We start from the raw sequence: 14,200 nt of genomic DNA on the forward strand, positions 1-14,200 counted from the left end.
ATAATTTACTAGATGCAGCCTGTGACTCCTTAAGTTTGAAAGAACTGCTGTACCTACAAAGGTGCTGGTCCACTTCTAGTAAATTACTTATGCCCTGATATACCTGACTGAATGTCACAAACCATAAATCCTGGTATAGAATGTGTTTGAAAGCTATATCTCCCATGGAGTTTTTTCTTTTCTTTTTTTTTAAGAGAAGGCTTTTCACAATCCTTAAACTCTGTGATACGAATTTGTAATGCAGACAGCTATTATTCCCAGTACTGACTTTAAGATTAAAACTACTATTGCTTCTTTCTCTCCTTTGTTCAAAACCTTGATCTTAGTAAAAATACCTAACTATTCAGCCCTTCATTTCATGCTTCTCTTCATGTCCCCATATAATCACAGGTATTTCATTTTGTTTATCTGCCTTAGGTGATAAGCTTTCAATAAGCCTATTTTATCTTAATGGTGATAAATTTAAATTATAAACTATTACTCTAAATCACTTGCTTATTTTGCTTTTCATTTTTCTCTGCATTATTTTTGATACATTCACGTTCATCTATCTGGAAAACGAAGGATATTACTATCAATTTTCTATTGCTTCATCTGTTCACTTAAAAGAAAAAGGCAAAAATCACTCTTCATTACTTGTGAATTAACTTCCTGTTATAATTTCACACTCTTGTTTAACACTAAAAAGATATGCACCTCAGTGTTGTAATCAGTGGCTTGCAAACCATGTTAAGGCCTCACTAAGTCAACTTCGTAGGATATGAACTTCTACGTCTGTCACCTCACTGATTGCCTGGACTCATTCATTTGATTTTGCTGGCTAGGAAGGCATACCCCTTATCTCTCAGTGCTCTAGAGCTGTGTTCTCCATCAGAGAGTGTATTCTTAGAAAAAGAAGAGTCTTTCTATAACAAAGGCCTATGAATAGCTATATTCTTTGGATAGATCTTCCATGTTATGATATACAAATTCTACTACTAATAATGATCTTGTGGGTGTTGGTAGTTCATCTATGATACCTATCTCACTCATTTTTAACCTCATTTTCAAGGTTGAGATATAATTGACATACATAAAATTCACCCTTAAAAGTGTACAATTGGTGGGGCTAGGCCCACGGCCGAGTGGTTAAATTCGTGCGCTCTGCTGCAGGCAGCCCAGTGTTTTGTTGGTTCGAATCCTGGGCACGGACATGGCATTGCTCATCAAACCACGCTGAGGCAGCGTCCCACATGGCACAACTTGAAGGAACCACAACAAAGAATATACAACTATGTACCAGGGGGCTTTGGGGATAAAAAGGAAAAAAAACAAAATACAATCTTAAAAAAAAAAGTGTACAATTGAGTGGTTTTTTAGCATATTCACAAAGTTGTGTAATCAACCCCACAATCCAATTTCGGAATATTTTTGTCATTCCAAAAAGAATTCCTATACTCGTTAGCAGTCACTTTCTATTCTCTCCCAACTCTCTAGCAATCACTAATCTACAATTTTGTAGGAAACTGTGTATGGGAAGACAAATTATTAAAATGATTTCAATTGAGTTATTGATGCTTTTAAAAAACTAGTATCTCTTTTAATTGCTTAGTTTATTCCTTATTTCTCTCTAAGTCATAAATTTTGAGTGATTGCAATCTTTTATTGTTTAAAAAATTACTTAAAACAACTAATAAATTGGTATAAAATGAATTTAGAGGAAAAACCATTCTGTAACAGTTTCTTAACTTCTCCCTGCTTTCCTCACAAACATTGCTTTCTCATGAAAGTCTTCCCTGTCTTCCAGACTAGTTCAGAAGCCTTCATCGTACAGAACTCCATCAACTACTATCAGGACACTGATTACAACTTGTAATTATACATTTATTTATAAGGCTTTTTGATTAAGGTCTGACTATCTCTAGACTCCAAAATCTATTAAGTCAAAGTTTCTATGTCCTTTTGTGCACACCATTTATACCTCTGGAACCTGGCAGAGTGTCTGTTTATATAGTAGATTTCTAATAAATATGTCATGAATATGAGGAAAAATAAATATGCATTATATAAATATGTTGCTGTTGACTAAACGCATGGAATGTGAAATTCATAGATTTTCAAACCCTTTGTTTAGGGTAGCATAGTAGAATTCAATATAAAACTCAAAGCTTTGGAATCTGAAAGGTCTAGTTTCGAATTCCAGCTTCACTATTTACTGACTAAGTAGCCTCGAAAGAGAGGAAAATTCAAACTGGAACTGGAACAGGAAGTGTCTGTTAGATCTGGTATATGGTGTGGGCTTAAGTAAAATGAATTAAGAAACTCTCCTGACCTATTCTAGCATCTTCTGGGGGCAATATAATAAGGCTTTCATAAAGCCTTAGGAAATGAACTAACCTCATCGATCCCAGGGAGGAATGCAAAGTTAAGAGAAAGGACAGGAAGAACTTCCTGGTGTTTCTCAAACTCTTACCTTGAGAGAGATAAGAATGCCTTTTAATAATCCTACCCAGGGCATTGTTGCCCTCTAGAAGGAGATCATGACTTTTATTTTCCTCTCCTCTTAATTTTCCCTAAGGATAAAGAGCAGAGTACTCCATCCTTAAGGAAGAGGAACCTACAACTTCAATTCAGCTGTTTTCTCAAGGGTGGAGTCACTGTGCCCAACCGTTAATGATCATTGTGGATGTGGTCCTCTACTTCCCTGGATTCTTTACCCTTTAGAAGTCCAAGTGGAAACAAAGGCCAACGCTACCTGTGAAAGGGAGGAGAAACTGGCCCATCTTCTCCTTTTCCTTATAATTCAAGGGTTCTTTTCCTTGTTCCATGAATTTGGATGGGGAAAAAAAGGTCTATATTTTCACTAGAGCCTAACTGAATTTTTTTTCTAACTGAATTTTAGCATTTCCTTTCATTTCAAATGTAGGCAACAAAGCATGGTAGTATTAGAAGTAACTGGGCCTTTGTCACCAATAGACATCATAGACATTCTTGTATTTCATTATAATTCTTGCAGATACCTCAAAATCTTGTTTTTGCTTGTCACTGCTAAAAATTGCAGTAGTTATTAGACCTGCTGCTAGAACTTCTAATTTAGGTCATTAATTAGGAAATAATATATTATTACATCAAAAATGTTTTTTTCAATTATAGATTTTAAGTACTTTGCTAACTGTATTTCAGTATAATTGGTTTATCTTTCAAGCCTATGTGCTTTACTTTATTTATTTATATTTTGCTGAGGAAGATTCATTCCTGAGGTAACATCTGTTGCCAATCTTCCTCTTTTTGCTTGAGCAAAATTCGCCCTGAGCTAACATCTGTACCAATCTTCCTCTATTTTGTGCTTGGGTTGCTGCCACAGCATGGCCACCAATGAGTGGTGTAGGTCTGTGTCCCGGAACTGAACCTCGGATGCCAAAGAGGAGCATGCCAAACTTAACCACTAGGCCATGGGGCCAGCCCTTTACTTTATTTTCTACACTTAAAAAGATGATTCTAAGGTCCAGAAGATTCATCAGAGTACACACACACAAAAGGAGCCTCTATTCTAATTAGATTCCTCCCAAACCCCCTTTCTATATCTTTGCCATTTTCTGTCTACTTTTTTCCTTAAAGGAGCTTGGCTCAGAGATTGTTGTTTTGGCCTAAGAAGGTCTGGAAAATATTAGTTGTATTTGAGGGCACTTTCTTTCCTGCTTTTTTGTCTCTTTTCCTAACAGAACAGATCAATTCTTCCCTGAATCTGAAATGTCCTAAAACTCAGGATGGGAACTTGGGGAGAAATACCCCTTTTAGGGCTGGCTAAGCTTGAGGCTATTTAGAACCGTAGGCTAAATATGATCCAGATTTACTCACAAACTCTCCCATGTGTTTCAATCTAACTCAATAGTTAGTGTTTCGGGATTTGGAACCAAATTCCTTGTTGTAAAGACAGCTCTATATCATCTTGTTTTATCCATATATCTCCCTTAGGAATCTTGGAGTGAATGGTTCACTCGTTGAAGTATAAGCATAAAATGAAATTTTCTGTGTTTAATAAAGGGGAGGCAACCTCCCCCCTCCTCTTTTAGGGTATCTCCTTGAAAACATAATAGGTCCAACCTTTTGATTTTATAGTGTAAGGCTGCCGGCCTTTTGACCTTTGAACTGTAAAGACATACTTCTGAAATTAGCTCAGAGTTCTTACAAGGTACACTCACAAGGTATGTAAGAGACAAGGTACATACATTTGCCTCTCGATGAGATAAAAGAATTGTTATTTGTTCTTTCTTTACTGTATAAATTTGTGTAAGATTCTGTCTGGTCTTTGTAGAGTCCTTTATAGACTGCCTGCAATGTGTATTGTATTCCAGGTATGCTTATTCAATGAAAAAACTGCTTTCTTTCTCTTCTAGGTTTTGTGGAATGAACTTTGTTAGTAGGATTTTTGTTTCCCCAATAGAAGTAGAGATTTGGCTATCTTTATATCTCTTGTCTCATCACGTTAATATTATTCCTTAATACCATTTGAATCTTACCACGACTTCTAACAGTTACTGTTACATATTTTCTTCATCTGTATGGAGAGAATCATGGGTTAATTCAACGTTCTGTATAAATAAATTGTTTTCTGTTTTTTTTGCAAAAACTGGAAGCACATTAGGAAGTTATGTTTGAAGTCTGACCTAAATATAGACTACATGGTAGTAAGAATGGGGGCATCTTAATACAATAATCAGCCATGTGACTACCCATAAGGAGACATAGCATAGTGACTGAGAAGCCAAATGCAGGGAAAATAAAAATGGTTTAAATATAAGCTCCAAGTCAGTGGTCACAAGAAAATATGCTTTGAATTATATGCACTGATTTGCAATGAAATTGCTTCTTAGATGGGAGACTCTACATACTATGCTCCAGAATTCATAGCAGTGGGGGTTTATTTATAACAATGTTAATGATTCTCTAGACTAGGATGCAGGAGGCCAATGGAGTGATAATGTACATAAGTGCCTGGAAAATATCAGGTGCTCAATAACATTCGCTGTCCTTCCCATTTCCTTTTAAATAATACTTGTCGCCCCATTGCATGAAAATGAAACAGGTTTTGTCTTTTTTCCAATACCACTTCAACTTTTTTCAATACAAAATACGTTTACACTTCTTTGTGGAACATAGTTCTGACACATAATCTGTGTATTATCTCTGTGAACAAAATTCCTATGGGTAGCTAATGAAAGGCAGATATTTTATGATACTCAGAAATAATTTATCACTGCACCTTTGTTTTATGAATGTTTCATCTACATGATTTAATTACATCACATATTGAAATGACAACAAATGCTAAATGGCTCGGTAAATTAGATAATCTCTATATGCATTTATAATGCAATGCGGCTCCAGACTTGCTTCACATCTCAAAAAAACTTTGTAAACATCAAGAACATTTGAAATAAGAAACTAACCTAAGGCAAGTCATGCCATTTAAGTAGAAGATCTGGAATAAAAGTTCAGTTATTTACTTGTTCATACACTCAAACAATATGATTTAATTGAAAGTAGGTCATATGAGATTACTAATGAGTGATAACTCTCAAGTTGGAAAGCTATAATTATGAAATTAACTTATTATTTTGTGTGTGTTTGTTTCAAAGCTTTCTCTTCAGTTGATAGAGTAAGAGGACTCCTTTTAAAAGCTTTTATCATTCCATATATAGTTGGACGGTGAACAAAGAACAATTCCAGATGACTACTGGATATCTAATCTTAACATATTTGTGTTTATGTACTTTGGACAGACTTAGAGGTCATCAGTGATTGAGTTACTTAAATCCTCACCCCCCCCCCCACCCCGAGAATTCAGGACTTATGTTAGCATGAGTGAAACAAAGGTATTGAAAATAATGTTGCAGATTTCAAAAGAACTGTGTTAGCACTGACTGTATCTATTAAGGTATTTGTATTTTGTGCAAAGTTGTATTTCAAATAAAATGCAAAAATGCATTTCAGATGATCACTTTTTTCAGTTGTTGGTAGGAATTTACCTTTTGTCAATTCTCATACTTAATCTGGAAGAAGATTTCAGAAATAAGTGGAGAACCCAAAATCTCACCTCTTATACTTGGTGCTATGCATTCATTCATAAAACATTTAACCAACTAAAGTATGCCAGGTACTCTTAGGCTCTAGAGATATAAAAAGATCAATACAAGGTCATTTGTAGAATTAACCAGCCTACCTATAGGGTAATGATTAAGAGCATGGACTCCAAAACAAGGCTGCTAGACAAGTACGACTCTGAGCAAGTGACCGAACCTCTCTCTGAGTCTTGGTTTCCTCATCTGTAAAATGAGAATATTAGTAGTCCCTAATGCATGGAGTTGTGGTGAGGTATAAAATAATGTGTGTACAAAACTTCAAACTGTTCTCAAATCAGGTAAGCTGTTATCTTTCATCAGTCCTCCTCCCTATGTGCTTGCCAAATTGAGCTGCTTGAGATGCTCCCAACATCCCCTTTTTATTCTTGCTTCTATATGTTTACATATACTGAAGCCTAGGAGTGAAACACACCATCACCTTATGCCTTGTGCCTCACCTGGTTCCTTCTTATTTATACTGTCAAGATTCATGTATCACTTTCATAAGGAAGACTTCCCTGATATCTCTTTGTAACTAGGTCAGATGCACCTCCATGCTGTGCTCACAGTACTCTGTTTTTATTTCTAGCAATGGACCTTACCTGTCTGTATCTCAGCAGATTGTAAACTCTTTAAGGACAAGGACCACACTGAATTCATATTTTCATCCCTAACAGTTAGTGAAGGACCAGGCATATAACTGGTACTTTTGAATGCCTGAAAAAAATGAATGAATGATACTCTCTCTTCTTTAGAATAATTGGCCAGCTAGTGATTCTTTAACAGTCCAGATATGTTTATTCTTAGGTCTTATTATTATAATTATCTGTCAGTTGGATGCTCAGTGTATGCTATAACAATGGAAAAGATCAAGAATATTGCATTGGTCCAGTTACAAGATAAATAAGTCAGAGGAATGTAATGTACAGCACAGTGACTATAGTTAATAATGCTGTATTGTACACTTGAAAGTTGCTAAGAGAGTAGATCTTAAAATTCCTCATCACAAGAAAAAAATATTATAACTATGTATGGTGATGGATATTAACTAGCTTTATTGTGGTGATCATTTCACCTTATATACAAATATCGAAACATTATGTTGTACACCTGAACCTAACATATAACGTTATATTATAATAATATATATAATTATATTATAATAATATAACGTTATATGTCAATTATACCTCAATTTTTTTAAAAAAAGAATATTGCATTGGTAATATGGCAAATACTCCCAAATTTAATAATTTACCTTTCAAAACTCTAAGGCCCTAAAATAACTGAGGCTTTACCCACATCAGAGATCTCTTTACCCAGAATATATTGTTTCAATTTTAGATATACTGATTCCATCCTGGGAGCTTTAGGGAGCAGAGGTGGGGTAAATAGGAATGGTTTTTCTACTAAGGAGACAAGTGATCAGATGCCTGAAGGAAGTCAGAGAGCTAACCAGCCAGAGGGCTCAGGAAAAAGCATTCAGGCAGAAAGGAAAGCAAGTGCAAAAGCTCTGAGGCAGAATTATGAGCAGTGCTTTGAAGAAACATCAAGGAGGCCACTGTAGCCCACAGAGTGTAGTAGAGAAGGAGAATAGTAGAGAAGTCAGAGGCTATATAGGCAGATTAAGTAGAGCTTCATATTATAAGATCTTTGGCATTTATTCAGATTTAGGAAGACACCGGTGAATTTTGAGTAAATATGTGACATAATGTGACATAAGCTTTAAAGATTACTTTGTTGTGTTCAAAAGAGACTGTCTGGGAAAACAAGGGAAGGAGAGGAACTAGTTAGGAGAGAGGCTAAGAAGGAAGAGATGGCTGGTGCCCTAGATCAGGGTAAAGACGTATTTATATAAACAAATGTCACCACAAGGTGAAATAAATCAAGTAATGAACATTAGGGGACAAATATGGAATCTATAACTATTTATTTTATTACTTTTACCTAATATTGAGTCAGATTATAGATAAGAATGATATACGACTTCTACCTTAATCCAGTACGTCTATAGATAACTAAAGTAACTCAAGAGTTTCAACAGATACAACTATGAAAAATAAGAAGGGAAGAAATTATTTTCCAAACACAATTTTTTTGATCACAAAGTGAATTGCAGGTACAGATATCCTGTTCTGCTATCATTTAATATATGTGACATTCTCATGAGATAAACTACAGCGTTTCTCATCACTGAGCAGGACTTACCACAGGATGCTATCATTTTGGATCTACTCTGACAAATATAAATCTCCCAGTGTCCAACATAAGCTCTTAAAAACATTTTCTTTAGATTTAAAATGTACACTTAATTCTAAACTGTGATAAGAATCTATCTCCTAAAATAGACAAACTTTGTAAATTCTTATAGTTCAGTTCAGGTTAAAAAATATTTACTAAAAGCCTGGTTGTATAAATTAATGTATAAATAAATTGCATGCTAAAAAGTACTATGTAGCCCAAGACTTCATGAACTTATTATGGTCTTCTAGGGTGAGACTAAGGCAACAATATAAGAAAAAGCAAAATATAGTTGCATTTAAAGAGTTTTAAGATATAGCCATGTTGGTGTTTACTTTTACATTAAAAAAATAAAAAACTTTCCTTATTTTGGCACTTAGGGATCACAGTTTAATAGCCAATCCCCTACTTATGTACTCTAAAGCAAAGTCTACCAGTCAAAATTTCCTGCCCATGTTCTCAGAGACTTTAGTTAGGATTCCTACTAAGGGGTAAGACTTAGCATGAAAAGGAGCAGAGACTAGCAACCTGATTCTCAAACATTGATGAAATTAGGAACAAAGGCATAAGCAAATTAACACATGACAAAGGCAATTACTAGAATAACTGAAAATAATATAACTCTGGAACACTGAAGAGAGGAGCTGTAGATGTAACATAACTTTTTATCTTTCTGGATGGAAATCAATAGGTATTGTCTAGAGTTGGTAAATCAAGAAATAGAGCTTCACATGTTACTCAGAGTCACGGAGAGAGCCATCTGAGCATTTAGAAACAAATTATTAGAAGACAGCTGAGGAATAGAAGAATAGAGGGGGATAGAGCAGATGGCCATTGTTCTAAATTGCTTTAAATGGTAAGTATTCTGCATTATTTTCTTAGTTATCACATGAATATTTTACTTTGATAAAAAATGTAAGTTTTATCTTCATTAGAAAGAATTTATCCTTATGAACAACAAACCTTTCTAGCTCTATTGCACATGCTTTACACACTGATTTGGGCTTTTAAAGTATTACATTATTAAATCTGAATGCCAGCAAGTCCTGTGTATTTTGGATTTCTGTACAATCACCATAGAGAAAACAAATAGATACGTATAAACTTGATCAAGAAACTAAAATGTATTAAGCTCTCCTTACAGTGTGACAGTAACAGCCACAGAACAAAATGCTTTAAATAAGTTATTTAATATAATTCTCCAAACAACTTTACAAATTATACAACATTATCTCATGCTTAAACGTACAAAATAAATAAATTGAATAAGGTCACATAACTGACTCAGGCTTTTTTCTTGTTTTTAAACCATTGTTTAGAGTTAAATGTATCTAGTTCTAACACATGGACTTTTTTCCCCTCTGCTATACTAGAAATTAACAGTTGTCCTTTTTATTTTTTTTTGAGGAAGATTAGCCCTGAGCTAACATCTGCTGCCAATCCTCCTCTTTTTGCTGAGGAAGATTGGCCCTGAGCTAACATCCATGCCCATCTTCCTCTATTGTCTATGTGGGACGCCTGCCACAGCATGGCTTGATAAGCAGTGTGTAGGTACGCACCCAGGATCCAAACCAGTGAACCCTGGAAATGTGCAAACTTAACCGCTGTGCCACCAGGTCAGACTCCAACAATTGTCATATTTTTAACATGAATGTATCTTAATTTTTGTTTTCTAATAGCTTAAAGCATGCATTGAGCAACTTTTATTTGATTTCCATAATATCTTAGCAATTATAGTTAAAGTCTAGCAATATCCAGCTTAATTGATTATAAAAATTATTCTCTCAAGAAATTTAAAAATACTATACTAACTCCTATGATATTTTCAGGAGTGAGTGAATGAGTAGCCATATAATAACATTAATAAATTAGATTTAAGTATATTAAAATGACAGAAATATACTAGTTCAACTAAAGCATAACACAATGCAAAATATAATGCATGTTTTCCAGTGCTATGCCTCTTTTGGGACACTGTGTTGAAAATCACATATATTAATATGCCAATATTTTCCATGAACTTTACTAGGCCCTCTGCATGTGTCGTGTTTATTAATTGAACCTCCACAATAAGCTTTTGAATTAATAACTATTATCCAGTATGAGAAATTTAAAAAACAAAGCTCAGTTTACCACAGGTCATAGGTAACAGTAAGAGGATTTGAACCCAAGTCTAGTCTTCCCTCCATATTGTCTGCAGATATGACTATTAAACCAACATGAACTATATTTAATTGGGCTATAACTGATCCCATGAAATATTTTTGATTCATAAAAATTTATTTGTATATATTATGGCATATTCCGTGCTGAAATTGACATTTCTATGACCTACCAATATAGAAACCTATTGGAAAAGTATAGAATTATTTTTAGGCAGGCATATTCTTAGTGAATGCATGCTATGCTTTGGTCTTTCCCGCCTTAGCTATTGAAGCCATCTATTTAACTATTTATCCTAGTGATTAACACCTATCGTTTGGATCTATAGTTTTCCATGCCATTTGAGTTTTCTCCATTCAGGATTTTTGGTTATTTCTTTTCTGGCCCATGGAAGTTTTCCACGGTTTTCTTAATGATTAGTGACATTAAATTAAGAAAATTTTTTTTAAGTTTAGTATGTTTTTCTGGCTATAAACATATTTCCTTTTTGTATGGCTCTAAATTCTAAGACAATATAATCATTCTTTCTCTTAAATTTCCTATAAATTTCCATGTCAACAATTATTTTTTCTCTTTGGAAGAATTTAGTCCAAAGTAACTATTTCTCTTTTTATTCTCTTTACCTTCTGATACATAAACCCATCAATTCAAGTCAAGAATTAAGTAGCTGTTCTGATATTAACAGAACGACCATTTTGTAGACATCTACCTTTCCTTTATTTCTTATAACAACATTTTGAAGTAAGGAATTTCAATTATCCCCATTTTAGAGATGAGAAACAATAAGCCTAAAGAGGTTAAACGACTTACGTAAGTCAGAAATCATGCACATATTCTAATACATGAATACATTATATAGCCAGGAAAAATTACCATATGTATCAGATACCAAAAATCCATCCTTTTAACCATCAGATCAGAGTTGTTGGGTTTTTTTCCCACTGAAATTCATAGTAAGAAATACATTTTATATCATCGCAAACATACACACCTACATGCATACACATGGATATATGTATATTTATTGTAATTATTTATCTCTGTATATTATAACTCAAAAAAGTTCCACAAAACATTTATCATTACTATATTCTTTGAATTACAATGCTTTTCTCTTCTTTTTTATTTATTTACCTTTATTTTATTTTATTCAACTTTATATCAATTACGAAAATGCTGGTCACAACCCAGTGAATTGACTTCATGACTCACTGGTGGTAACCCACAGTTTGGAAAATCTGCCCCAGAGGATATCATCTCCATGTCAATTTTGTACAACACATTAGGATCATTCAACTGGCTGGGTAGTCTATGGTAACTTTCTATAGTGACATCACTGTTTCTCTTTCCTTACTGAACTTTTTGTCACTGTATCTCTATCCTCATAGAGTTACATAGAATCATATGATTTTTGAGCCTGCGGTATTATTTTTTCTAATAAAATTATTTTATTTAGTTATAATATCCATCTCCACCAGCTTGAAATAAAAATTTCCATGGTTTACAATTGAACTGTATGTCTCTGTCTTTTAAAGGTTCTGTTTTCCATTAACATAATTTCTAAATCACTTTGTGATTGACTTTCTGTTTAACACTCAGATATGGGTTTTTGGAAAGACCACAGGTCACCATTTCCATGAAGTGGAGAACTGGTTCTTGCTTTGGAAAATTCTCCAAGTATTTATCTAGAAATATATATTCATGAAATCCTGAATCATCCTCATCAAAATCTGCTTCATTGTTAACTGGGAACTCCCATAGTTTCCCCTCATGTCTCCACTGGATCATCTCTTCAAAACCATTTTGAAAGGGCTGTGAATTTACTGAGGCTAGCTGCTTAGTGAATTCCACACCCCAAGTGAAGGTGATGTCTCTGTTTCAGGTGCTTCTTCAGTAACTGCCTTACTCTCAAAAATATGGAGTCTCTTCCCTTTGAGTATATTTTTCCTATGATGTTTTCTAACATCAGCAGTCTTCTCTTGGCTGTGATCATTGTCAGATCCTTTGTTAAACTAAATCTGATGCACTGGTCTTGCACAAACTCTAACTGTAGCAGATCCGGCAACTTTCATATCTGATAGTATGTTACCAAAACTAATTTTACGTCTTTCTCCATCTTTCTGCGTCTTTGAATCTTCCTAGTGCTGCTGGAACTGCCTGAGCAGCTCTGACTTGGTCGTCATGTTTAGACAACCTAATTCTTAAGAGAAATGTATATTTTTCTATATCCCTATTTCAGATAAAGATTTATCACCAATTCTTGACAATATCTAAGTTATTGCATTTATCTACTTTTGTTGGAATGTCTTTATCAGTGTGTTTGTTCCTCATTTACTCAGCCAGTGTTTCCTGAGCAGCTCACATTTTCAGGCACTCCTCTATGCCCTGAACACAAATGAACATAATGGCAATATCGCTGTCTCAGAGAGCTCGCCTACTATAATGTGCATACTGCTTTAGAGACAACTGGGAATGTAAGCATTTTTCCAAAACCATTTCTTTATTGAATCCTATTTAAAAATCCTTAATAAAATCTCTCCATTACCTATACCACACTTGCAGATTGTATGCTAAATGACTGACTTTAAAAAAAAAATACAGAAATGGGTTTAAACATTTCTTGATTCTTTCTAATAATAATAACTCAGCAAAAAAATATGTTTCTTACCATGACAACTTGGTAAGGCTCTATTCCATCCAGGTCTTCCATCATCTCCCATGATACAGGTGAGTGTCGAATAACCTTGAAGAACATAACCAGCATCACAGTAATAGGTGACAGTTGACCCTAATTTATAATCCATTCCAAGTCTGGTGCCATTCATTATATTGCCTGGATCAAAGCAGGATTCTCGGAGTTTTGCTGTAAAACAGTGTTGTTATAAAATGAATTGTTTTAAAGTACTATTTTTCTAAGAAACCTTTAAGATTTCTTCATTTCTACCACTAAAAGGAAGGGAAAGCACCAGCATCCTTTCTGCCTCAGAAGGCTTGAAGGACAAAGTAGCCCTTAACCATATCTGCCATTTTGCTAATTCATATTGATTAGTAAGAGAATAAAATTCTTCATTGGTCTTCTCATTAAAAGTAGTATCTAATATATATAGTCAAATATAGCGTATTAGAGTTTATTGTAAATTATTATGTGCTATAATTCAGGCGTAAGTATTTTGAATGACTTCTTTTGGAAAAGAAGCAGGATTTTTTTCTTTAATATTTCTCTATTTAAAAGATCTTCCCCCAAATAATGTACACCCATTCCATGTGACTGAACCTACAAATGATATACTGCCTATACTGAGCTCAGTTCATTTCAACACTAGGAGGAAAGTAAAAGACTCTTTTTCTCTTCCCTGAAACCATTTCTCTTAATCTACCTCCTGTAGCCATTCCCCAAGTTTCTATCAGAGGTCTGGCCATTATAAAATGGCAACAGAATTTTTATGATATCCAGACCATGATCTTTTTGGACAGAGAGTCTATGTCAAAGCTAAGCACTTTCAAAGCTAACAGTAATAGACAATTTGAAAAGTAAAGTCCATTCACAACAAAGGAACTATTTTTTGGCACCCAGATAGTGAACTAAAGAGACTGACAGAACATTTTGAAAATATGTAGAGAAATAGAAAAATAAGTTCATTCATCCAGTTTTGGGAGTAGGCACTAGAACACTGTTGTTAAGAGATCTGGGTAAT

At 34.4% G+C, this 14,200-nt stretch overlaps 1 protein-coding gene and 1 pseudogene across 5 annotated transcripts in view; both read right to left on the bottom strand.

Moving 5' to 3' along the window:
- The window catches only part of CSMD3 (CUB and Sushi multiple domains 3), a 1,176,027-nt gene that overhangs the window by 233,821 nt on the left and 928,006 nt on the right, over window positions 1–14,200 (bottom strand). For all 5 annotated transcript variants that reach the window (XM_044781000.2, XM_014843283.3, XM_070481504.1 and 2 more), the window contains one exon: window positions 13,174–13,368. In XM_044781000.2, coding sequence (XP_044636935.2) covers window positions 13,174–13,368 — 195 coding nt within the window. The remainder of the gene's footprint in view (window positions 1–13,173; window positions 13,369–14,200) is intronic.
- Window positions 12,066–12,688, bottom strand: LOC139039864 (small ribosomal subunit protein mS31 pseudogene; annotated as a pseudogene).

The sequence above is a fragment of the Equus asinus genome, chromosome 12 (genome assembly GCF_041296235.1).
Source record: "Equus asinus isolate D_3611 breed Donkey chromosome 12, EquAss-T2T_v2, whole genome shotgun sequence".
In the NCBI taxonomy this organism is placed as follows: domain Eukaryota; kingdom Metazoa; phylum Chordata; class Mammalia; order Perissodactyla; family Equidae; genus Equus; species Equus asinus.